The 25996-nt window shown below is 37.2% G+C and overlaps 1 protein-coding gene across 1 annotated transcript in view; it reads right to left on the bottom strand.

Annotated features, from left to right (window-relative positions):
• Positions 1-4582: 4582 nt before the first annotated feature.
• LOC121907568 (interferon-induced protein 44-like) overlaps positions 4583-25996 on the bottom strand; it is a 198666-nt gene continuing 177252 nt past the window's right edge. Inside the window, exons 2-9 of the mRNA XM_042427203.1 lie at positions 13631-13683; positions 12487-12525; positions 9735-9768; positions 8263-8464; positions 7448-7600; positions 6684-6852; positions 5081-5181; positions 4583-4981 (exon numbers count right to left, since the gene is read on the bottom strand). Of these exons, the coding sequence (XP_042283137.1) occupies positions 4820-4981; positions 5081-5181; positions 6684-6852; positions 7448-7600; positions 8263-8464; positions 9735-9768; positions 12487-12523 (858 nt within the window). The 5' untranslated portion in view covers positions 12524-12525; positions 13631-13683 and the 3' untranslated portion in view covers positions 4583-4819. The remainder of the gene's footprint in view (positions 4982-5080; positions 5182-6683; positions 6853-7447; positions 7601-8262; positions 8465-9734; positions 9769-12486; positions 12526-13630; positions 13684-25996) is intronic.

Below are 25996 nucleotides of genomic sequence, written 5' to 3'. Positions count from 1 at the left end.
TTTATTTCCTTTCACTATAGTATTAAACTTTATTTCAGTAGATGGTTTAAGATGTGTAGATAGTTTGAGAAAGTTGAACCAATGAAGGTTAATGTTTGTTATTAGAAGAACTGACTTATTATGAATCATGTAATATGCTTAAGTGTTTCTTTAATGGTTTTACAAATATGATACAAGCTGGCAGGACCATTATTAATCAGAAATATCATGAATGTTTGGACATTATGAAAATAATGTGTTTACAGCTTAATGTGATATAATAGGCAACAGTGACTTGAAGTGTAAGTTTTTGCATGTAAAACTCAGAATTAGATTTTCCCAAATTCCTTTACTTCAGGAGGCATAACATGTGATCAAGAGTTGATGTCGAATAATGTTAAAATTAAAAGAGTTTATTTAGAGAAGTTGAATTAGCTTTCCCCTCAACATTCACTCTTGCTGAATCATTTTCTTTATTATCTCTTTTTTAGGCCTTATTTATTTATTTTACTTTCTTTTTATTTATTATTGTCTGTATATTATCTGTATATATTATATTATCTATGCTTTATCGTGTATCCTCAAGACGTTTAGCTATTAATAAATGTCTTCATTTATCCTAAAAGTGTTTGGTTGTTTCTTTGAGCTGCAGTAAACAGAGGTCACTGTTTGGGATAAGAACTTACGATTGTGAGACTGATTCATTGATTAAATTGAACAAGTGTTAGTGCTCCCTCCTGGCACTAACAAATCCTAACCAAAAAGGAGGTGGTGCCCTAATGACGAGGTAATTCATTAATAAAGTATTAATACTCCTACACCTGGAAGAAAGGAATTGATTCTTTTAGCAGACTCGCTGGCCTGAATACATGGCTGACATCGGTGTGCATCACCCATGGGATAAACTTAAAAATAGACTATTTCAATATTTTATGGAACTAAAGAGGCTGCTTTAAACCTGATGGGATTCATCCAAACATCAAAGGGTCCAGACTACAGGCTCCCCCGTCACCTGACCCTCTGCTTCAAATCACTGAAGGCATCCAAAAGATGGACCCAACGACCCCCCTCCCCCCTGCAACACAGGAGTTAGTTATAACTACCAGACTGAAGCTCAGTAAAATTGATGAACTGTTGAACATAAGAACCACAGTCATCACCGCTCAGGTGTCCACCAGAGATGAGACAGAGCCCATGCTGCTTCATTAAACATACTGGTGATCTTAAACAGCCGGTGGCGTGTTCAAACACATCGTAGCAATCACAGACCATCTGGTACCTGTCTAATCTATCTGTTAATCCTGAACAGAGACCTGAACATTCATATTAATAAACAGAATGACTCCAAAGCTGTGGAGCTTGTAAATTTACTGGACAGTTTTGAACTCACCCAACATGTAGATGAAGCCCCTCATCACCATGGTAACACTCTAGATTCAGTAATAACAAAAGGGTTAAACATTGATAATGTCTCAGTATTTGAATTATCATTTCTGATCATCACTGTGTGTTTTATGATGCCAACGTAACCCTGACAAAGATTAAAAGGGACATTTTGGTTTAAAACAGACTCCTAGACAACAAGGCTGAAACTGTTCTCTAATATGATGAGATCATTTGAGCCATACAGCTGTGACAATTACAGCTGTTGAAAATTTAAACAGCGCATTGTCATCTGCTTTTAATACTGTTGCTTCATTAAAAGATAAAAGAAGTGGACTGACAGAATCTCCTCATGGTTAAACAATAAGAGTGTTAAAGAGATCAAGTGAATCTGTCAGACAGCTGAAAGAAAATGAAAACTAGACTCACAGTTCACTGTGATATATACAAAGAAGCCATGACTGTCTGTAACAAAGCAGTATGTCTGGCAAGAAAGGATTACTTTCCAAGATTATTACAGAGAACGCTGGAACTCTAGAATATTATTCTCCACTACTGACCAGCTACTCAGCTCTGCACTGGCTTCCTGTAGCATTTAGAATTGACTTTAAGGTCGTCCTCCTTACATACAAAGCCCTTAATGGACTAGGACCAAACTGCATCGCTAACTCCCTTATTAACTATTTGCCTTCAAGAACACTGAGATCATCTGCTGCTGGTTTATCGGAGATTCCAGCAACAGCTGAAAGAAAATCGGGAATGCAGCCTTTGTCAATTATGCCCCAAAACTATGGAAACTCGACTGATAGATATCAGCTATATCTCTTTAAAGAAAACTAAAAACTTATCTCTTCACTTTAGACTTTAACTAGATTTTCTCTCAGTCTGCTTCACACTGATGCTCTACTGCACTTCTTTTAAAATGTTCAATTTTACTTGATTTTTCACATTTTATGTATTCTATGTTTTAACTTTGTTTTTATTATATCTTATTATAATGTATTCTATTGACACTTTATTTGATCTTTTATCAAAATGTTTCATTTTCCCTCTTATGTCCACTTACATGTTTTTATGTTCATTTTATGAAGCAGTTTGAGCTTGATTTTTTTGTATGAAAGGTGCTATACAAATAAAGTTATTATTATTATTATTATTATTATTATTATTATTATTATTGTTATTATTATTATTATTATTATTGTTATTATTATTATTATTATTATTATTATTATTATTATCATTATTATTATTATTATTATTATTATTATTATTATTGTTATTATTATTATTATTATTATTATTATTATTATTATTATTATTATTATTATCATTATTATTATTATTATTATTATTAGTATTATCGTTATTATTATTATTATTATTATTATTATTATTATTATTATTTTACACATTGTATTGGTCACTCGAGAAATATTTTAATTTTTTTAACACATATATTGGATAATTTAACACAACATGTTGAAATAGTAATAACACAGAAAGTGTGCAGGATATCGACACATCCTGAGTGTGTAGTCGACTCTGGGAAACCACTAAGATTATCTGTGGCTTTACTTTCTCATTTTCAGCAAACCTGAAGGAAAAGCAGGGAGCTGAACAACAGATTCTTGAACAACAGTTAAGCGAGCTGCAGGGAGAGTTTAACCTCAACCCTTCAGACGACCTGAGACCTCAGACTGACACCACTACAGCAGCTCTAGACCCTCCTGTCTAAAGAGGCTCAGAAGTCCGTCCTGTTTCACTGCATGAAAAGTGTGATTTTCATCAGTAAGCAGCACTGTTAATTGCTGTTTAGTGCAGGTTAACGACTGTTCACAGGAATTTGTAGACAGCACAGACAAACTGCCAGGAACTGATGTGGAGTTTCAATCCTGGCAGTTTCACAGTCCTGAGAAGCTTGGCAGGTGACCCCCCAGCCCCCAGGACTGGACAGGACTGTGTGCCACTGCTAAAAGCAATGATCAATAATGTTAGAAGAAAAGATACACAAGACAGTACAATTTAATGCAACAATTTATTTTATTTCTTTGAAGGTCAGTAACTTGTTTTACAAATCAGTACATACATACATGAAGGGATCATTATATTCTGTTTCCTGGACTGAGACACAAACCTGAGAACTGAAAACTCACCTCTTCAGTCTCACCTGTCTATAAACTCTTCCACTGGTTGTTTTTTATCAACATTTTATTCAACATATTTTTCAAAATCCTTTTTACACTTTTGTTCACACATACAGGGGTTGAGGTCTCCCCTCAACACTATATAGAATTCATATGATGGAACTGACATTTGTACGGAAACCAGCACATACAGGAATCAAAGGAAATGAAATAGCTGACAGATGAACAAAGGAAGAACATTTGGAGAACCTTTTGGTCATTCAGGATTAAACAGAACGTTATTTAAAATAGTAAAATATAATACAGGAAGTTGGGAATTTTGTGATCGAGAAGAAACTTAAGAGCATGTTATGCTTTAATGTCCAAAATATGATGCTGAGAGAAGATTAAAGAAATAAAGTTAAGCTTTGATTTATGTGATCTATTATGAAGAAAGGTGTTTTCAAACTTGATAGAAAGAATAAGAATATAACTTTATTTTCTTAATTTTACTTTTTTTATGTATTATTAGAATTAGTGAATGTATAGATTCCTGATCCACACTCCATTCCAGTTGATGGTGGTAATGCACCAAAATGTTGTTTGGCAACTGCCATAAAAATGAAGAAGAAGATGAAGAAGAAGAAGAAAAAGTTCCTCTTTTGCACAAACAATCAGCAAATGAGACTTCAAGGTGAAATCTGTAAGTACTTTAACTGATTTTCACCAGTTTTCTCCACATATAATATATTTAGTCATTAAAATGCAGTTGAAACTGTGTTTTATCTGCATTTCTATCCAGCTAAATGTTGAAATAAGTGTAGCTTTAATACTGGAACAATAATGTCTGATATGTTTTTTCCACAAAACCAATAAAGAAAATCACATCACATTTGTGTGAATTGAATATTGGACCAGGATTGGCTTCCAAACTAGTTGTGATGTCACAAATCCTGCTCATAGGACCACATCTGAATATCTGATTTTAAATGATTTCAGAGAAACTTTCAGCAGAAGAATGAAAACAAACTCTGCACATGTTTCTACAAAGAGAAGAGAACAAACATCCAACTGAAGGAACAAGAAGAAAAACGTTTTTGAGTGGAGCGACTTTATGAAAGGGAAGGAAAGGCAAACAAATCAACTACACATTAGGATAATAAAAAGCAAATCAACACAGACTAATACCTCCTTATTGATGATCTCAACATGAATGTGTATTAACACAATAATACTAAACCATTCTCCATCATACTGGTATTAAGCTGATCATCATTAATGATAATAAATGATAATGGTATGATGACCATGTATCTCAGCAGAAAGTAGGTTTACATTTTGTTAATGAAGTCATCTCCAAAGTCAATCATCAGTCTCAGTGCGTTCAGGATCAGTGTGTCAACATCCTCATCCAGGTAGATTTCTGAGCTGTAGTTCTTCACAGCAAAGATGCAGTTGAGTGGAATACCCAGCCTAGCGCTGAAGTCTGTGATCTAAGTTTTAAAGAAACAATAATTCATCTACAGTGAGCTCACATTATAAAAATACTGAACTTACTTTACATTTCTGTAACAAAACTGACAGAAACTCACCTTTTTCTTCAGGTATTTGCTCTTGTAGACATTCTTTAGATCCTTTTCAGTTTCACCACAGGCTTGATCAACTTTGGTGACAATCGCCACTTGAGGAATCCCTGCCGACAGAGAGATGCATTTAGTAACCTGACTTCAGTTAACTTTCACAGTTCATTCAGGTTTAAAAAAACATTATATATTAAAAACATAATAAACCTTTTCAAAAACCAAACGAAGACAAATTTGCAACAAATGAATGAACAGGATCTTAAACTGGTGGTCTGGGACCACGGGAGGGTCCAGGAGCAGCAGTGTGCTTGTTATGGATCGTGCACTTTCACTTTGCTCACGAGCAGATCTGTTTCCTCTGCAGAGAAGCGCTCCTTCTTGCTACTCGGCAAATGCGCTGTTATAATAGCAATCCGCCAAGGTGCAAGCACACCTGGCTCTTAAAGAGAATGGGAGATGACACTGTGATTGGTTTATTGCATGTTACGCTGAAAACACACCCATGATTAATTAGGAGACTATGGACAACCCCTTTGAACCGTGCGCCTGGCGCAGCGACCATTTTTCCACTGTTAAAATAGCAAAAGCGGATTTGGACACAAACTAAGTGCATTTGCGCCATGCGCTTCAGACCATGCACTTTAGATCGTTAAAATAGGGCCCGTAATCACAAACATTTGTGTCGTTACAATGTTTTGACGTAGCAGGATATTTAAATTAAGCTGCACGTCATCTGATTTGCAGAAAGTGATGATGAATCAGACTCACCTGTATGTCTGGACAAGAATGGAGTGAAAAGTGTTTTCTGCTGCTGAACTTTGAATGTTCAGCTGCGCCACTTTTCTTCCATTTTACTAACACAAAACCTCAGTATGGTCAGTAAATAAGGAGAATCACAGTTCAGCTGTTTAGCGCCTAAAAGAGGAGCTGAGAATGCTCAGTAAATATGTTCATAAGAGTCTAGAGCCCTGCGAGCTGCTCTGTGTGGCTGTAACTTAGGTACTGTACTGACATTCTTTTAGCTAAATGCTAACATGTTGATGTTTGGCAGGTATAATGCTCACCATGTTCACCATCTTAACGTTAGCATGCTAACATTTGATAATTAGCAGTTTGTATGTTTCGGACAAATTTAAATTTTGAGCGGATGATGTCACTGGGTGAAAAGTCAGAGGATCAGTGAAGAGATTAGATTCATCCTGAGAGGATCATGAATATCTGTACAATATTCATCCAATAGTTATTGAGATATTTCAGTCTGAAACTGGACTCTAACCAAATTTAAGGGATAAATATCAAATAATTAATTAGTTAAAATAATTAATTCATATCAAAAATGTTTATATACATATATTAAATTAGATATATTACATCGTTATCAGATTATTTTAAACTCTAATATTTCTATATTTACATCAGTGTCATAACTGCAGTATCAGCTGAGCTGCAGTCTGTACATACTCAACATTCACATCATCATTAGTTCTGCATGAGTTCACTGATTGAAGCAGATTCACGAACACTCAGCTTTACTGTGAGCAGTGTACCTGCAACCTTATTATAACAGATGTGTTTCATTGGCTGATACTCTTCTCTCAAGCACTGCTCTTACCCAAGCCACTGGCTGCTTCTCTGATTTCCCTCATCTTCTGCATAACAGGCTCCTTAATCTCTGATGCATTAGCATCACAGACACAAACCAGAACATGAACTTTGTCATCTGCAGACGGTGAGGAGATGTATCCAGGATCACCGTCTGACAATGGAGATGCAGGATTGAACTGTAAAATAATATAAAAGTCCATATAAACAATGATGCAACAATGTCAACAAAGTCTACAAAAAAGGTTCATATCTACTGAACAAATAGGAGAAGTATACAAATCTATTTTTAATAAAAAAAATTAACTAATAAATAGCTTTAAAAGATAAATAAAATTCTGCATTACCAGTAGAACTAAAATTAGTGAAATATTTATTATAACAAGATATTTTTCATGTTATTCAGAGATATTTTATATTTTTTATATTTATTTTTACTAGATACTAAATACATGACATAAATCTTATTCAAACCATAATGACATATGGAAGTTTCTTGTTATTACTAACCAACTTATCATGTTATAACGAGAAGTTTGATTTAATGAGATACGTTCATTTTGTGAGATAACAAAGTGATATGTTGTTATTACAAGAAGATTTCTTGTAAAAACTGAATAATTTGGCATCTAGTAATAATGAGAAAATATCTCAAAATAACATGAAAAGTTTCTTGTTATAACAAGAAACTGAGCAGATATTTCTTGTCATGGTGTCAGCACTATGCTGCCATACAAAACTAACGTTTGACTGAATCAAGTGTTACAGTTGTACCTTGTATCCCTCCTGCACGTGTCCCTTCAAGGCCAGTTTGATGTCTTCCACTCTGACTCCACATCCAGTCCCTTCCTCCAGACCCATGATGTCATTGAATACAAAAGGGTAGAAGTTTCCTCTGCTTCCTTTCTCGATTCTGTGAGTCTCATACTGAAAGAAACATGGAAATGTGCAGGATTTATGACAATGGTGCCATCCTTTAACTAGTGTCTTGTAATTTGTCTTGTGTTTGTAATTTGCAGAGAATTGTGGGTTGGATCAGCATGAAACTCTCCTGGTTGAATCATCTGCCAAAGATTAACAACTACGTTAGAAAATATCTGGTTTGAAGTATTTGATACAGTAAAATACTGACATCAGTCAGAGTAATTATTGGTATTGTCTTTGTATGGAAGGATGAAACAGTTAGAATATAAATGGCCTTACTGCTTTCATTGTTTTGTTCTATAAAGTCTACACTATTAGAACTGATCCCCTTTAAACTGAGTCTACAGCTCTGTTTTTAAATACTGTGGCAGACTGAGAAGCACATCCTGTATCCAAAACCAGCAAAACACCTCCTGATGTAATGAGGCCTCGTCTGAGGTAGTCACATGATTTTTGGCAAATGAAGCATTGAAACATCTCGCTGCAATACTTTTGCTTTGAAAAGTTGATCATGTGTGGAAGGTAACATCACTAATAGTAACACCAGACGGAGATGAGGCAAGTGTGTCAAATCTCTAGTGTCAAAAACATCAAATCAGAGTGAAAGGAGGTGAAGAAGAATTAGTAGAGGAAGAAAAAGACTTGTTCTGGGCTAGTTTACGTACTTTCTTGGAGTGACTTATTTTACTGTTGGTTGCATTGGCTTCAGCTGGAATGCTCAGCCTGCCTCTCACGGCGCTGACGACAGAATTGATGAAGCTGGACTTTCCAAAAGTGACTGGCCCGTAGAGCAAGATCCTGAGATGTTTGACGTTGGTGTTTTCAGGTTGATAATTCCTCACATACTGCAGATCTCTCTCTTTGTCTCTGTGTAAAAAATTGTTGAATTGGATTTTAGATTAAATGCATAAAACGTTCATATCAGTTTTTACAAGGTGGTGTCCAAAATCACTCCGTCATACATTCATTGACTACTCCCTGTATAACAGTCACTCAGCAGTTCACTAAACAATGAGCTGTAAATTGAGATTCTTCTCTAACTCTGGACACAAAGCCAATACATTTCCATCATTGTCGGGTCCTGGAGAAATAATATTTACTGAGCTTTGATAATTTTAGATTATTTTCAAATTAGTGAATTAGTGGTTCATGGTTTGGCCCCTCCTCCACTGCATGACTTTGTGTACACTTGCTCAGTAAATTCTATTAGATCCTCCAGATAGGAGATTGCACTATTTCACCGCACTGCATTTTTGCAATCAGCTTTCTCTGTAACAAATCAGTGGAACACGCTGCCTGACAACGTGAGGAGCTGCAGCTTTACTTTCAGAACCAAGTTAAAAAATCTGTTAAAAGCTGCTCAGCTCTGTACTCACTGACTGTGATATTCTATGTTATTGTGTTCCTGACTTGCTTTATCACATTTGTGATGTGCTATTGTGTTTGTGTGAGTTTTGTATTTTGTGTCTTGTGTGTTCTTTTTTGTATAACTTTATACATGTTCAACTTGTACATTGTCCCTTTTTAAATAAAATAAACAAGTAAAAATAAATACATTTTAGATGAATGTTATGACTGATTGGGTGACACAACAGTAATTATCACATCTATAAAATGCAGTGCATCACACTGTGGGCCTATTAGAAGAAAGTAGTGTACATGCCACAGTTCAGACATACAAATAAAATGGTGGAGGGTAAATAAACAGTAGTGCACTATGTAGAAAATGAGAGATTTCAGACACAGTGTAAGAGTCAACAGCCATGCTAGCAGTGAGGTTGTACTTAGCATTGTACTGTGTTCACAGTAACAATGGTTACATTATACTTATAGCTAATTATTTCAACTATTCATCCATTATTTTTAGTTAATTATTTCAACTGGTTATAAATAACTTTTAGTTAACATGCTAATTTCAGCAGGTATAATGTTTACTGTTAGATTAGCTTGTTAGCATTGTAGCATTTGCTCATTAGCAACACAGCTGAGGGTGATGGGATGCCATTAGTTTTGCAGGTATTTGGTCATAAACCAAAATAAAATCCTGGTCTGACAAACAAATAAACTGTCAGACAGGTTGGTGTTGAGCAGCAGAGGCACAAATGAAGGCTACAGCATCAAATTTATATCTACTCACCCCCAAGATATTTTTCTCCAGGGATCACTTAAAGCTGACAAGAAAATAACAAAAAGGCATCAAACAGTAAATGTAATTAGGATTTTGAAAGAGTAAATTCATCAGAATCATGCGTCAACATGTAAATAATAGTCAGAATTAATGTGTTGTAAATTTCATAATTTACTGGGAGAAGGTGGTGGTGCTGTGAAAGTGAAGCAGAAGCAATACTTTAGATAACAGAAGACAGAAAAAAATCATAAAAAGTTTGGAAAGATATCTGGTAAAAATGAATATTACAGAATTATGACAATGATGTTTGGTTAAACTGTAGCAAGAGTAGTAATAGTGATAGAAGTATTTATTTACTTGTTGTTTACTTGTTGTTCTTTAAATCAAACTAAACTGATATAGTTTTTAGCTTAACAGGGGAATTTAGTTACATTAAACATACACTGTAAAAAGCCCTTCAGTGGCAATGTCCATGTGACTTAATTATAAAATGTATATTTTTTTACAATAAATTGATTTTGTCTGCTTTTACTTACAGAAAAGTAAAAAGTGTGACTGTTTAAGTAACTTATAATTTTCTGTCATAAATTTGATTTCCTGGTACTTTACAATAAACTGATTTCACAAAACTTAGTTTAAGGACTTACTGAATAAGTAAATCCTCAGGACCCGCCCAATTGGAACCGGTCTGAGCAAGTCTGAACTTGTTCTCCCACAAGGCTGCAAGAGTACCTGCCTGGCTTTTTCATCGACAAACTACACAACTTGTAAGAAATCATTTTCTTGCATAAAGTTAAATGTTTTCACCCGTGATTGTATTGCTCTATGTCATGCTTAAGTGTGCGTTTTCCTCCTTGCGATGCCATAAGGTGTTTCAAAATGCACACTAAGCTCAAACAGTTAACGTACCGTCAAAATGCTGATTTTTAGTCAAATATGGCTTCTACGTGTTAAATTTTACAACAAATGACATATCCTTTTTATTTATAAGTTTATAATTAATTGGCACCGCCGCCATGTCTGTAAGAAGGCGGAGTCAGTCCTATGAAAGGCTCTGTGTCTAATGCAACTGCTCAGCCCGCCATCACCTGAGTGCATCCCTGTGTAGTAACGTTTAGTTACCCGAGTGTGTTGCAGCCAGTCTGTCAGTCATAAGTGGCCTGTGTTGTGTGCTGGACTGTGTGCATCCTTAATATGTGAGTGCGAATGCACTAATTATGTCAGGCTTATTCTGTTTTTGTTTTAGATGTGAGCTAGCAAGTTAGCGATTAGAATGATAACGATTAGCCGCTAGTTACTTAGCTCTTTTATGTGACTTTGACTGAGGTTGCTGTGATGTTCAGTTGGTATTAAAGATGTATATATGCTTGTGTACCTTGTGTTGCACATGTTAAGGGTTGTTTGTTTATTTATGGGTGTGATTTTGAGCTGCAATATGCTATTAATTGTAGTCTATTACACACAGGGGTTAGGGGCTCTCCGGCCGGCACATAATTGTAGCGTCTTACACACACATTCCGCTCTGCTCTGTCCCGCTCACTCTCTCTCACGCACGCACACACGGACCTGCGTGGGATTGATGTCAGGTGGCTAAAATGTTTTTTGTTGTGTTTGCTCCACAGTGCATCGCTTTTCTTCTGTGTTCCCGCTCTGCTCTTACAGCGCTGAGTGCTGTCTGCTGCAGGTTATACACTGATTTAAGTATAAGTTCCTGATATGTTACTTCAAATAACCAATGATAATAATAACTATCACTTTAATGACTGTGACTGGGATGAATTTTTACAAAATGTGAATATTTTGTAGAATATGTTCATATGGTCATCTTGAGTTCTTTCATTTGTAGATACTGGAGAATATTGGATCGCATAACATTGAAACATTGCCAATTATATGCACTTCCTCAATGTCCAAAATAACAATCAATCAATTGAGAGTGGACAGGACCTCATTTCTGACTACTATGTAAGTATTGTTAAAAAGTAAGGTTGGGTCTGTTTTGGGTTTGCTCATGAAGTCAGGTTCAGATCAGTGTAATTTTATGTGGGCTGACTGAACGGGCATTTTCCATGTGTAGATGGATAGAGTTAGCCACATGCGGCTAGTTAGCAGGAATCCTGGGATAGTTGAATGTGAAATGCTGTGAAGTACAGCTCACTCACTAACGTTATGCACCCCATGCAGTGGATTAATGATGAAAAGGAGTTTGTTACTTGTTTAACATTTTAGTTTAAAAATGTAGTAAGAAGACACTGTCACAAATTCCCTGATACTTAGGCCTAGTGGGGGTCAGTAGAGGCCAGTGGGCCATCTGTGATCTGCTACAGCCCTAATAGAAACATTTTTTCTTTTAAATGCCACTTAATTTAATGAAGTTGGATGGTGTTAAATTGCTGTCTATTTTTACAATGGTTGAACAAAATTTCTTTTTTTTTAAGACTACTTAAAAATTTTACTTTATGCTAAAATTTTATTACTGAGTTTTCTCAACTTATAAAAACACAAAGTTCACTAAACTAGCAAAAAGTGCTTGGAAAATGTTGCCTCATTTTTTTTGAGTTAGATCTAAGTAACAGTTTTTACAGTGTATATTCTATTAAAATAGAAGAAAATAAAACTAAGAGAGTGATACAGTAAAGGCAAAACTACAAATACATGTAACACATGAAATGTGTCTACTGCTTCCACTGCTGCATCATATAATAGTTTAGTATCATGAATAAAGTGTGAACTGTGTTGTGCAGGTGGTTTCGTAGCTTACGTGGAGGGGGTGATGGGGTTGAAGGTGAGCCTCCCATGGCTGGAAAGTGAGAAATATATGGAAAACACCAATTATAAATAGTTATATTATAAATTATAAATACAGAGAAAGTGAAAATTACAAGTAAACAGAGTCTCTCTCTGATACATATATATAAAGGCTACATATCCTGTAAATATATTTGGCCTATATACACGCAAAATAAAATTCATTCAGCTAAAAGTAATGTATAAAGAACTGAAATAGTAACTGTAATGTAAATAAATAGTTGAAATCATTAGCTGAAAGTAATGTATTAATAGTTAGAATTGGTTAGAACGGATAAACAGAAATAGTTAATTGTTGCTCCATGTGGTTGTTTTCTCTTATTAATAGTTATTTAACATCCAGTTTATAATCCATTCATAAGAACATATTGTGTTGGTGCTGGTGAAGGTTCTGTGGGGGTTTTAACTGATTCTAGGTGCAGTCTAGTGTTCATTGCGATTCTTTTGTACCCTTTTCCAGAGATAATCAAGCCATTCTGTTCTAAATCCCTGTGTCTGATGCATTTTTACTGTAAGTGAAGGATGAATATTCAAGCCTGCTCTTTTACTGCTTCTTCTTCTCTGGAAACCTGTTTTCCATAGTTTCCTTTTCTTTATGAATAGATTTTCTTCATTCAACGTAAAACACTTTGAAGCACATTTGTATGAAAAGGTGCTACATAAATTTGACATTAATGTGTAGACAAAAAAATCCTTTTAAAAGGACAAAAAGGAGGTAAATTAGCATCAACTCCAAAGAAAGCCTGGACTGAAGCCTTTTTATCACTCACACACATGAAGCAGACAATACAGTTACAGAGTTTATTAGTTTACAAACTTAACTAATAAAAGTAGTAAAACGTTAACTGAACAAATTTGCTGAGAGGTTCTGAGAACACAAAGTGACTAGTAGGAGAAAGAAAATTGACAGTGTACTTAAAAACAAAACCTATTAAAACCTAAATGAAAATTAAAAAATATACTTTTGTTGCATTTTGATTGTGTTGATCAATTCTGAAATGTATCATATTTAAAACTACTATAAACATAAAATATTATTTGACATTCATTCAATCACTGAAATAATCTGACAGTAAACATAATAGAAAGATTCATACCTTTACTGTTCCTGTTGAGATGTTGCAGCAGAGACGAACAGCAAGTGGTGCTGCTGACAGAGAAACTGGCTCTTTCATAAAGCAGCCTCCCGCCCTCACTTTGTCTTTACTTTCACTTTCATTAACCATGTTGTTTACAAGAAATCTACCAGTTTAGAAGATTCCCAGTGGAAGTCAGGTACACACCCACAGACACACACACAGTCTGTGTTATTCTATTTATTTATTTATTTTATTTTAATTTACAGGGATGATGCAATTTAACATAGTTCCAATACAGAGCATGAAACTCATGTACTGCACAGAGAGTTTATAGCTAATGCTTATTTGTGACCTCTTCCTCCAAGCCAGCAGTGTGTGTTATAATAATAATTACAATAACAATGACAATAATACACTTTATTTGTAAAGCACCTTTTTACACATGAAATGCAGCTCAAAGTCCTTCACATAAATTGCATTAAAACGTGTATTTTTTAAATTTATTTTACCTTTATTTGTACAGAGTAGGTTGACTTGCTCTTTTACAGCAAAATCCTGTTGACAAGTAAAGTTACAAGGATGGAAAAACACATAATAAAGCAGAAATTAGACAATGCGTAAGAGTTTTCTAAGAGAGTTCACAGAAACAATCTTCCTCCTTCCATTTAAGCAACATAGCTGAGATCTGTCCCATTTTATCTGTTACATATGCTGGATGCCTTATACGTGCTTTTATTACAGTCAGAATTGATTATTGCCACATATTCTTTTCTGGCGATCCATAACAGCAACTAGAGGTCTTCTGTTGGTCCAAAATGCAGCAGCTACAGTCCTCACTAGATCCAAGAAGTTTCACATCTCCTGAGGAATAATGAGTCATAATGTCCACATAAAGAGGGCTATATTTGGTAGTGCGGCAAAGTAAAACTATGGTGGACCTTTTATAAACCACTTGGTTTATTAAAAGGAAAAAAGAAAATGAATGTGTGAGATTATTCTCTGCTGCAGCAGTACTGAAGGTAGAGATTCAGATTAATAGTGTAGTTGTCACAGTATCAGGCTATAGGCCAATTCCATTCATTTAAATCCATGTTTTCCTCACTTACATTTCTTCCAGTGGTGGAGGAAGTACTTAGATCCTTTGCTTATGTAAAAGTAGGGATACAATAATGTAAAAATACTCCATTACAAGTAAAAGTCCTGCATATAAAATAATACTTTAAGGTCCTTAAAAGTTTTTATGCAATTTATGTGAAATAATTTGAGCTGCATTTCATGTATGAAAGGTGCTACACAGATAAAGATTATTATTATTATTATTATTACAGTGAAAGTACACAAGTATCATCAGCTAAATTCACTTAAAGTAATAAAATTTAAAAGTACAATACTAGTTTTGTACCTGTGACTGATATATTACATTATATATTCTATAAATTACATTATATATTACACTGTAAAACCTAACAGTGCATCTTAATAAAAGAAATAAGTTAACATATCTTAATCTTAGAGAAAAGTTGCAGTCACTCATCCCATAAATTTAACCTAACTCAATTACTTATTACTTGTTGAAGTAATAACTTAGTTGTTTTGAGTGTGCTTAAATTTTTGGAGCATTTTAAGTATTTCTGATATAATTCCAGTTTGTTCCATTGACTCATTTTGTTTAAGTTGATTTTACATCATCATAAAAATGTAAGCCCTGCTGATGGGCTGCTATAATGCTGAGTATGGCTCAGGATTTTTAAATTTTTGTTTTTATTTCAGATTATAAATCATCACATTGTACCCAAATAATGATCATTCTTGATCTCCCAGTGTAAAGATTTGATGTCACATAAAAAAACAAGTATTACAATTAGTTGAATGACAAAAAATTACTCAGCCACTATTTACTCTTCAGCTAAATGGTCATTATTTTATGTTTCTAGCTTCTCAAATGTTGCTTTTCTTGTCTAATAAATAAACTGAGTATTTTGGGTTTTGGACTGTTGGTAGGACAAACAAGGCATCTCATGATATCACCAAAGAGTTAATCAAAACAAATTGGCAGACTTATCTTTATATAATAGTCGTTAGTTGTCCACTTAAACTTAATTCACTCTTAATTTTGTATTGGGGCAGCCCAGTTTGTTGCATCCTGCCCAGAATTTAAAAAGCAGTCCTGCGCAAAGACAACAAACAGTCCAAACTCGATGGTCGCTGTCAAGTTGGCTGCTGAGTGTTAACATTATTTTGTGAAAGTTTTATGTTAAAAATGTAATTTTGTTAGCTCACTAGCTAATATGCCCATGCCTTTCAAGACCTTCTTAGCCAACATTATTGCGCTTATTTTCTTCTGGTTAGCCAGCTAGCGTTAAGGTAACTGATGTTAAATTCATTTGAAAGCACACAATCAGGGGTTGACCCGACTAAACACCATTTAAAGAGAAAATATGAAGAAATAAACAAAACAAACAAAAAAAACTCTTCATTTGGGAAAAAGTGGTATTAATTTAAGCCTTGGACAGAAACCAAAAAGCAAGTTTACTGCTTTGACTTTAACAAACTTTCCTTTGTTTTATTATTGTTTTAATCAAATCATGTGGAAATGTAAATTGTGTGGTTTTTTCAGGGTCTTAAAACTACAGTTATTGAGACATTACAGACTCTACCATGGCCAGTATTCCACAGTTTCACCTTTACCTTGCCTTTATAACATCTGCATGTGTACATTTAGTACTTTTAATTCATTGAAGGTACATTTGTCAAGAATACATTCTGAGAAAAGAGCAGTAGGTGGAGACATGATTTGACTATTAATCGGGCATTTCATTGCCCTGTGTGTGATTTTAAGCAGCCATTTGTTGAGAGGGACATGTATGTTCATCTAAGGGGGCATTTAAGGCAGAAATAAATGGTGCCATGTCCATTTAGGACTTAAGTTTAAAACAAATGTTTACTCCTCATATAATGCACACAGCAGCCATCCTCTGCCTTTTTTCCCGGTGACATGAAGGAGGCTAAAGATCGGTCTTTACCTTTCTATGGACACAAGTGATCACATCCCTGAGCACACTGGACAAGATATTTAAAGGTAATGTCCATTCTCTACTATGACATGTGCATGTGCTCTGTGTGCATCTTAAAAAGTTAGAAAAATTATGAGCTGAATTACATGTGCATTTAACTGTTGCTGCACACCAGTAAAAAGAAACAAGAATGTGCTGAGACTGGTGTAAGGTTTGGGTCTAATAATAAAGGAGCAGTTGATATACTGATATGTGTGGGTGGTCTAGGCAGCTAGTGATAATTCAATTCAGTTCAGTTCAAGTGCGGCCTGAAAAAGAAGAGAAAACCCACCCATAAGGAAAACAAAGTTCTCTCACGGCTTTACTGGAGTACCTTTTTGTCACATGAGTCCTGTTCAGCCAAGTCAAGTCCGTCCGTGCATTTCCTTCCACATCACACGATTATCCGCCGTAGCTCCACGAGGTGCATAACATCCAAGATTGCATTGCTTGGTGAATTCTGCCGGGAGCACCGCGGTTGTAGGTAACGCGGACTTTCAATCGAAAAAACAAAGAGGCCGGACACCGCTATTCATCCTCTCGTAGTACCGCACCATCCTTACTACCGTACCCACGTCATCACTCAAGAAAAAGGTGAATGAGAGGGTTTGATGAGGAGTGGGGTGTGTCCGGGACAGTACTCTGTGTGTCTGTGTGAGATGGGGCATCCTGCGGTAGGGATGGCTAATCGCTACACTGTGAGTCAGCTTCGCTAACGTAGGTACCCCACGCACGTGTTTTTCCCCCTCACTGAAGTCTTTCCCCTCGCCAGACGAGACGAGACTTCGCCCGTGTTCACCCACACACATTCCTCAAATTCCCCTCGAGAAGGAAGAAACAGAGTTTCTTCAGGAAGACGTGGAACTTCTCTGCCCCGCTCTTCTTCACCGAGTTAACTCTGCTGTTTTCTCCACCACGCTGCTGAGAATCAGCCGCCGGTAAACCTTCGCCAATAGCGCAAGGGCGGCCACTGTCTGCATCTGAGCCGAGGACAGAGCCGGACAGAACAAGACTGAACCGGGCAGAAAGACGGACTTCATACACACCCTGCTCACTTTCTGAAGCGACCAAGTAAGAGGCATGAGTCTGGGCAGAGGCAGTGTTAGTTGTGTGTTCTTTTCAGCATCAGTTGCTGTTGTTTAGCATTTAGCTTTTAGCTTTATTGCTATTGTTTTGTTGTGCTATTGACGGACCACCGAGTCAATTTTTCTCTGCTTTACTCTGAGGAGTATTTTAAGTTTGCTGCCTGTTAGTTGTGTTCACCACGCTAGACTATTTTGTGTTTGTCCCGCTCGGGACTACTGCTGTGTTTGTGCCATCGTGAGTGAGAAAGTAAATTGCTTTGTCGATCTGAAACCAGACAACGTGCATTACAGACTGCCGTCCGTACGTGCGCTCTCTGTGGACAAAAGATCCGCTTCTCTTCCTCTCACGATTGCTTTCTATCCTTCTTCCCTCTCTCTTCTGACTAACACATACACGCACCGACATCTTTTGCACATCTGATGGTCAGATAACGTCGGACAAAGCTTTGCGTTGTCTTTTCTTATCTGCCATCAGACACGTGTGTTTTTCATGGAATTGGGTGAGTGCGAGACGCCGTCCACCAGGCGGCGCCATCTTGTTTTTGTCTAGCTAAGACACCGCCGTACTTCTGCCATTCGAGTCTCGTGTGACGTGACTTCCTCCCATAGTCACGTCCGCGTCGCAGACCGATGACGTCATCACGTCAGGCCCCGTCGCCATCTTGTCTCGCGCACACACACACACACACACACACACACACACACACACACACACACACACACACACACATACATGCATTCCCCTGCATGTGTCCAACCCTGTACATAGCTGTTTGTGTTTTGTTTGGTAGGATTAGATCGTAGGATAGTCGTTTATTGAATGAAGCATTTGTTAACTTTGTTAATTTTGCTAAGTTTAATAAACACTGTTATATCTTTAAAGAGAAGTTCTTCTGTCATTATTGTGTAACATATTGTGAAAAGTGTCTGATTGAAGGAGTCAGAGCTCGAATTCACCCTTCTTTGTTCATCCTTGAATGTTGATATATATGATATATTAACATTCTAGGTGAACTCACATTTATGAGACTACCTTGTTTGGTTATTGGTCCCGGTTTCCGGGTGGTGCCCCGTATTTGTTAATTCATATTAATAATTCTATTAATTGTCATAATTAGTTAATTATCCTTGATAATTGATGATTATTGCCAATAATCAACTGTGTTCCTCACAGATCCAACAGTTGGTGCCTGAATCATTGATTAAGGTTAACAATATCTTTTATTGATAATTATGTATTATTGCTGATAACCAAACACACTACTGCCCGTCCCAACGTTGCAACTGCTGTTATAAACCAAAAAGAGAAGAGTAAAATATTTTTCCAAACACAGTGTTACATCCTGTCAGCCGCGGGATTTCCTATCTGTGCAGCTGAACACAGCAGCTCCTCTACAGACTTTTTCTCCATGATGGTCCTGGTGTTTCTTCCGTAGGTTTCACTTCACTCAGCTGGCCGACAGACCCGCTGCTTCTTCCCACTTTAACCTGAATAACAAACTGGGGCTCGGTGGTCCGGTTGGATCTAAACAGAGAGCCGGGGCTAGCTGAGAGCCCAGCGGAGGCTAACTGGTTGTGCTTCTTTCTGGTCATGCTGCAGCTTACGCTCCGCTAGCCTTGCGAGCGTCACCACTTCCTGTATCCGTTGTTTCAACTTTAAATCCCTCTAGCGTTTCATATAGTGTTATGATTGTGATTTGTTGTCGCACAGTGTGCGAGTAAATTATTTATCCACTTCACACATATCTATTTTTAGGGGCAAATGCGAGTGAAATACTCACACTGTAGAGCCCAGTGACAGTACACATTTCAATCAAACTTTGACCAGATCATGTGGGTTAAAAGTGTTTACTTTTCTAAAAATAGACGATGCAATGTAGGAAATTAATTTGTTTTACACACAAACTCATCAAGACTTTTCAGTTTACTAATTGAAATTCACGTGACCGGGCTCAAAACTTGCACAGTTTTGATGACACAGGTGTGAGCAACTCAGCCTTATATGACAAACATTATCTGAGTTACATGAAATTTTCAAGGTGTTCTCTACAGTTGATGTACAGCGACATGATGTTCACTTAATGGGTGTTTTCTAGCACCATATAGTGGACTCAGGAAATGATATTTAACTCCTTCATGCAATGTTAGATAATAGTGAAAAAGTAAAGTTACACTTCCTTGTCCAGCAAGTACTCGTAACAATGTACATTTAAACGTACGCCACATAAAAGTGCAATCAAACTGGCTGAATAGCGCCCCCCACAAAATTTCAGTAAAGCAGCCCCAGCAGCAGGTAAGATAGTGGACAAAGGAAGTGATGTTTATCTCCTTCTTGCACTGTCTGAAAACAGCCCGGGTCTGAAGACATCTACATGTCCGTGACAGAAACCCTTCAACTGCGCTGCCGCCCGATGTGCGCAAAGGCGCGAAGGCCCGTTCAACGCTGCTTGCAGCTTTAATTTTCCATTTGCGTTCCTTCCTCCCACAGTCTCTCTTTAATTCTTTGGTGGATTCATTTAGCCAGGGTTGAGGTTCTCTCTTTGACTTTTTATCCTTGTGGGGGGCGACAGAGTCCAGAACAGATTGACAAGTGTGATTAAAAAGAGAGACCAGCTCCTCTGTATTAAAATGAGGATTAAAGGCAGTTAAAAAGGCATTAGTAAAAAGCTCAGAAAACTTGCTAGCAGACATAGAGTTAAAACACGCTGGCGGATGGATTTACTGTGATTAAAAGGTACATGCGTTAAAACCACATTGAATAAAACTGCTTTGTGATCAGACACACAGATATCCTTAATCTCAAAATATTCAGGGTTGAGGCCGCTGTACAGAACTAGGAGTGTGTGGGTTCTTGTGTTGCCTGAGTGAGGTTAAAAGATTCTAAAGTGATATGGATATTAAAATCACCTAAAATGAGAATTTTGTCTTATACTTAGACATGAAGTGGGATAGTAGCTTGGCAAACTCTTGGATAAAAACATTGTTTGGTTTGGGCGGTCTGTAGATTATTAAAATGATTACAGGATCTTTAGAGTGTACCATAAAACCAAGGTGTTCAAAAGAAGTAAGATTATTAATTAAAATGGGAGTGCATTTAAAAACATTCCTGTAAATGACAGCAACCCCCCCTCCCCTGCCTGACAGTCGAGGTTGATGTAAGTGTGTAGAATCAGGGGGGTTGCTTCAATAAGAGGACTGCAGTCTCCCTCAGATAACCAAGTCTCTGCGAGTCCAGGTTATTAAAAGTAATAAAATCATGACATAAAAAAGACTTGTTATTAAGGGATCTGATATTTAAAAGACCAAAATTTACAGGTTTAGAAGTAAGAGCAGGAGCTAAAAGAGTTTGTTGGGGTCAGCAGCACATACTGTTGGCAGTAAAGGTCATAAAAACTGAACAGAGATCACTTCCTGGCAGGAGCCAGAGATCGTGAGGGTCATAGCCAAGGAGTGGTCTCTGTCATAGCACATGTGATCCTCCACTATCAGGTGTTATCAGTACTGTGATGACTCTCTGACTGGAGATGTAGTGGAAAATTGCTTGATCACTCAATAAAGACACAAAGAGAGCATTGTCAGGTTATGAAATAATGTAATCAAATAATACAATAAGATATACAGTGCATCATATTTCTTAGAGGTAAAGATACCACCTAGCTATCATTTCTTTGTGTTACAAGTTGGCACTCAGCCAGTCCTTTAAATACTATTGTTCAGAATTTGAAATATCTATAGTTAACCTTACAGGTTAGCAAACATCCCTCAGATAGAAACAAAAGTCTCAAAAGTATGTTTTAATACAGTGGGCAAATAAAGTTGAACTGGACAATGATGAGAAGGGAAACTTGATCAGCTCCCCAATAAATCCTGTTTAGAGAGAAGGGATAAAACCTCTCTATTCAGCCGATGCTACTCACACCCTTATATTAGTTGCAGGAAATAAGGAGGGAAAACTTGATAACCCCATGAAAGTTTCTACTAGAAAACATGGTTGACACCTCTCTATTCATTTCATACGATAAACAGGCTACAACAGCAAAACCACTCCTATAATTCAACAAACTTCCATGTCCATATATGGACAAACTGGGTAAATGGCCGGGAAAGGAAGAGGGATAAAGGGAGTGGGAGGGAACCATGCTGTAGCAGTAAGATGTTCCTTTATGGGAACTAACACATAGTGCTATTTTGTCTACAGTTTGTAGTTTGGAAGATTTCTGAGACAGACTTCCACAGCCTCATATTATCATCAGCTGAGGATATTTTTAGACAGAAAATTTCAGATTTTCTTCATGGCCAGTAAAGTGACTACATGAAACATACATATGGTGTGGATGGGAAACTGAGCATAGGAGGCGAACATGAGGCACCTCTGCCAATTTATTCTTGTTCAACAGGTATTACTAAATTCATATTATTTCCTTGTTACTCACAACAGGTATAGTTGTTAACTCGAGAAAATGCAACTTATCCACCAGCTCTGTCGCGGCCTCTCTGCTCTGCTGCTCTGTGTCAGTGTGTGTTTGGTGGAGGAATTCAGGAAAACACAGACACAGAGCAGAGGGTTACTCCATCCCTTGTTCAAGCACTATAGTAAAACTGGCATTAATATTCTCATTAAAATATCAGAAATATAGTGAGCCCCACAGGACTTAACAAGCCTGTGGCTCCACTGCAAAAAAAAGCATGTTACTCCACTAAAGTTACTTTGTGTTGCATTTAAATCACATTAGTATTTGCGTCACTGACCAACATTGCTTTAAATGTAAAATCAGTTCAACATAACCATTTTAGCCAACTTACAGATTCTGACGTTTTTTAAAATAACTTGATTTAATGTTAGCTTGTGCTAGCGAGCAGACAGAACAAACAGAGACACAGAGACAATCATATATTTAAGCATAGAGTTCCAACCGAAGGTGAGGCAAACTGTAATGGAGCAATCTGATGTTGCATCACGACATCACGTGATATGCAAACCTCTGAGTCAAGGTGGAAATATCTTTTGAATTAATTGATTAATTTGATTTTTACTGGTGGAATTGTTATTTCTTTTATCAAACTGAAAGATACAGGTCCAAACAGGTTTTTTAATCAGATCAATATATAAACATTCTTTAGATTAATGAAAGAGTTTCCAATTGAAACACTGAAGGATCTTTTGGAAAAATATGAGGAGAACTTGTTTATGGCAGAACTGGAGACCTCAACCCACTGGTTTAAGGCTGGACTGGTCTAAGAAGCAAGAGGACAGAGCAGTTACCCGAGTCAGCAGCCAGGAGGCCATTAGTTACTGTCAGTACTGCAGAGCTCAGAAACTAGATTGGAATTCAAATTCAAAATTCAATTCAAAAGTAGTTTTGAGCCGGGTGGGACAACAGTTGTGTAAAAACTACTTTTTCAAGGACTTTAGAAATAAATGGGAGTTTGGAGATTGGTCTGTAATTATTGAGGGAGGACTGAGGGATCCAGGTTCTCAAGAGAACATGGGGGAACATGGCTGGTTACCAGGGAGCTATCAATGATTGAAAGAAAGCTGAAGCCAACGCTGCCAATAACTTCTTTAAAGAGTTTAGTTGGAAATATGGCGAGAGAACAGGTAAAGGTCTTCACAGAGGAGATCATATGATAAAGTTCAGGCAGTGTGATGGGATTAATGGTTGTCAGAGGAGATGGGTATACTATTTACAGATGGGATGATACCAGCTCTGATAAAGTACTTTACCTTTAAAGAAATTAAGGAAATCTTCACATTTAGTAGCGGAAGCTTTTACACAAGATGTTGGAGGGGAGGAGGTGACAGAGTTTAACACAGTAAGAAGTGTCCTGGGATTATGACAGATTTTTGGTGATAAGATCAGAGAAGTGTTGCGTTCTGGCATTTTTGACAATGAGATCCTTCAGAATTTGAAAAGACATTAGCAATGTATGCCGCTTCCATTTCTGCATATTCTCCTTATTTCTTTTGTATTGTTGTTATTGAGCCACAGTGGGGCCAAAGACCTAGGTTTTCTACTTTTTACAGGAGCAACAGAGTAAGAGACAAGTTCCTCTGTGCTCACATGAGATTGTGCAGCTTCAATAACGGTGGTGATGGGAGTCTCTCTAAAAGCTACTGCAAATCTACACTGTAAAAGATTGCTGTGGAATCCACAGTAATTCACTGTATTTCTGCACAGTGAATTACTGTGAATATTTTTACAGTATAGTACTGTGTTTTAGGCCTAAAAACACAGTAATCATAATGATACTGTAGAAATCACAGTAACCATATGTTACTGTAGAAAATCATCATAATATTGATAGTACTGCAGAAAACATTATGTTACTCTATTAAAGGCAACAGCTTTCCCTTTTGTAAGGAAAATCACCCAAAGAAAATCATTATTTTGTAATACCTGCGAATAAAACCATCAAATTGATGGTGCAGATTAAATAATTTAAACAATAGTTTGAAATAATTATTCTTTTCATATGAATTCAAATACTTCCAATGAGACCTTGTTTGTTCATGCTTCTGCAGGCTGTTACTTTCAGTAAATTTGTCAATGTTTATCACATCATGACCTTTTATACAGTCCATGGTCATGACAGGCTGTCAGTGAAGTCGTGAGCTGATTGGTTGAGCCAAAGAAAAACATCATGTGATCTCAAATTTGAACAGCGTCACTGCGTCAGTCTGGGCGCCAAAGGAATTTACTTCACTGCAGCCGGTTTGGGATTTAACAGCTCTTTGGATTACTACATTATCTTTTTTTTCCTTTAAATGATTTTCTTTTTAATTGAAGTTCTTGTCTGTTTTTGCTGGTGTAAAGTTGTCAGATGGTATCATAGATAAACTTTCTGACATCCTACAGCTTGCTAACTGTTTTAACACCAGCTAACATTTAACTGCAGAGTACTCTGAAATAAAGGACGCAACAAACACGGAAAATTCATAAAGAGCACTGGAAGATAAAGGAGACCACAAGGACGTCTGTTAAACAGATATTTTTTGCAGTGTGGACGGTGCACTTCTTGCAGCGTGTTGAGGAGTAACGTTAATGTTTGCCATCAGTTGGGAGCAGTAGCAGCAGCAGGAGTCACTAACATCAGCAGCTGATCAGGAAGTGTCTTCAACAGTAAAACACACGGTCCCGGCTACCACCAGACATTACACCAAGCTAGTTTTTGCAGTTAAATTATTCACATCAATCTCTGGTTGCTCAGAAGTGTGTTGTGCTAACATTATTATGTTAGCTAGTGATCTGTTAGCTAACAGAAATCCATGGCTACCTGACTGCATTGTGTTAAACTGAAACAACTTCATGTTACAAATGTAACTTGTCAACATGCCTTAACGTTACAGATGTTAGCTTTATATATTCTATCATAGTACATGTGAGAGCACTGTAACTTGTGTTTAGCCTGTGTCACCCCTGGCTAACTCAACACTGTTATATAGTTAAACTATGAAAACATCACCCTGTTTTTTCATCCCTGTAACTGAAGTAGAAATAAGATAAGGAAAGGCATCAGGATTAAGAGCCACAAGTGTTCAATGGGGTTGAGGTCAGAACTGCTGGCAGGCCGTTCCATCCTCTCCACTCCCAAATTCTGGAGACAGTCTCTGATAAACCCCGCTCTGTGGGGGCAAGAGTTGTCATCTTGGAGGATAGAGTTCAGTCCCAGACTGTGGAAATATGGGATTGCCACTGGTTGCAGAATCTCATCTCGATATCTCTCTGCATTGAGATTGCCTCCAATGATGACAAGTCTCGTTTTTTCTGTGAGGGAGATGCCGCCCCACACTATCACACTGCCTCCACCAAAAGATGTTACTCTATTGGTGCAGCAATCAGCATAGCATTCTCCACGTCTTCTCCACACTTTGATCCTACAATCCAACTGCCGTAGACAGAATCTGCACTCATCATTGAACATAACATTCCTCCACATGTTCATCAGGTTCCAGTGCGCATGTTGCTGACACCAGCACAAACGGGCCTGATGGTGAAGGGCAGTCGTGGCAGGCCTCCTGGCAGCCCTATGAGGCCGGAGATTGGTTGCGGGCAGTCTGTTCTGGATTGTCTGGGCAGAGAGCCATCGGCCATATCGTCCAGCAAACGTTGACTGCAAATCTGTAGAAGACAGCCTATGGTACGCAAGTGCTGACAGGGTGAGGAAACGGTCTTCTTGCGGTGTCGTCTTCTTGGGACGCCCACTTCACAGCCTGTCTCTGACATCCCCCGTTATATGAAACTTGG

Source organism: Thunnus maccoyii, chromosome 11 (assembly GCF_910596095.1).
Source record: "Thunnus maccoyii chromosome 11, fThuMac1.1, whole genome shotgun sequence".
NCBI lineage: Eukaryota > Metazoa > Chordata > Actinopteri > Scombriformes > Scombridae > Thunnus > Thunnus maccoyii.
This window is presented reverse-complemented; position numbering and strand designations above follow the sequence as displayed.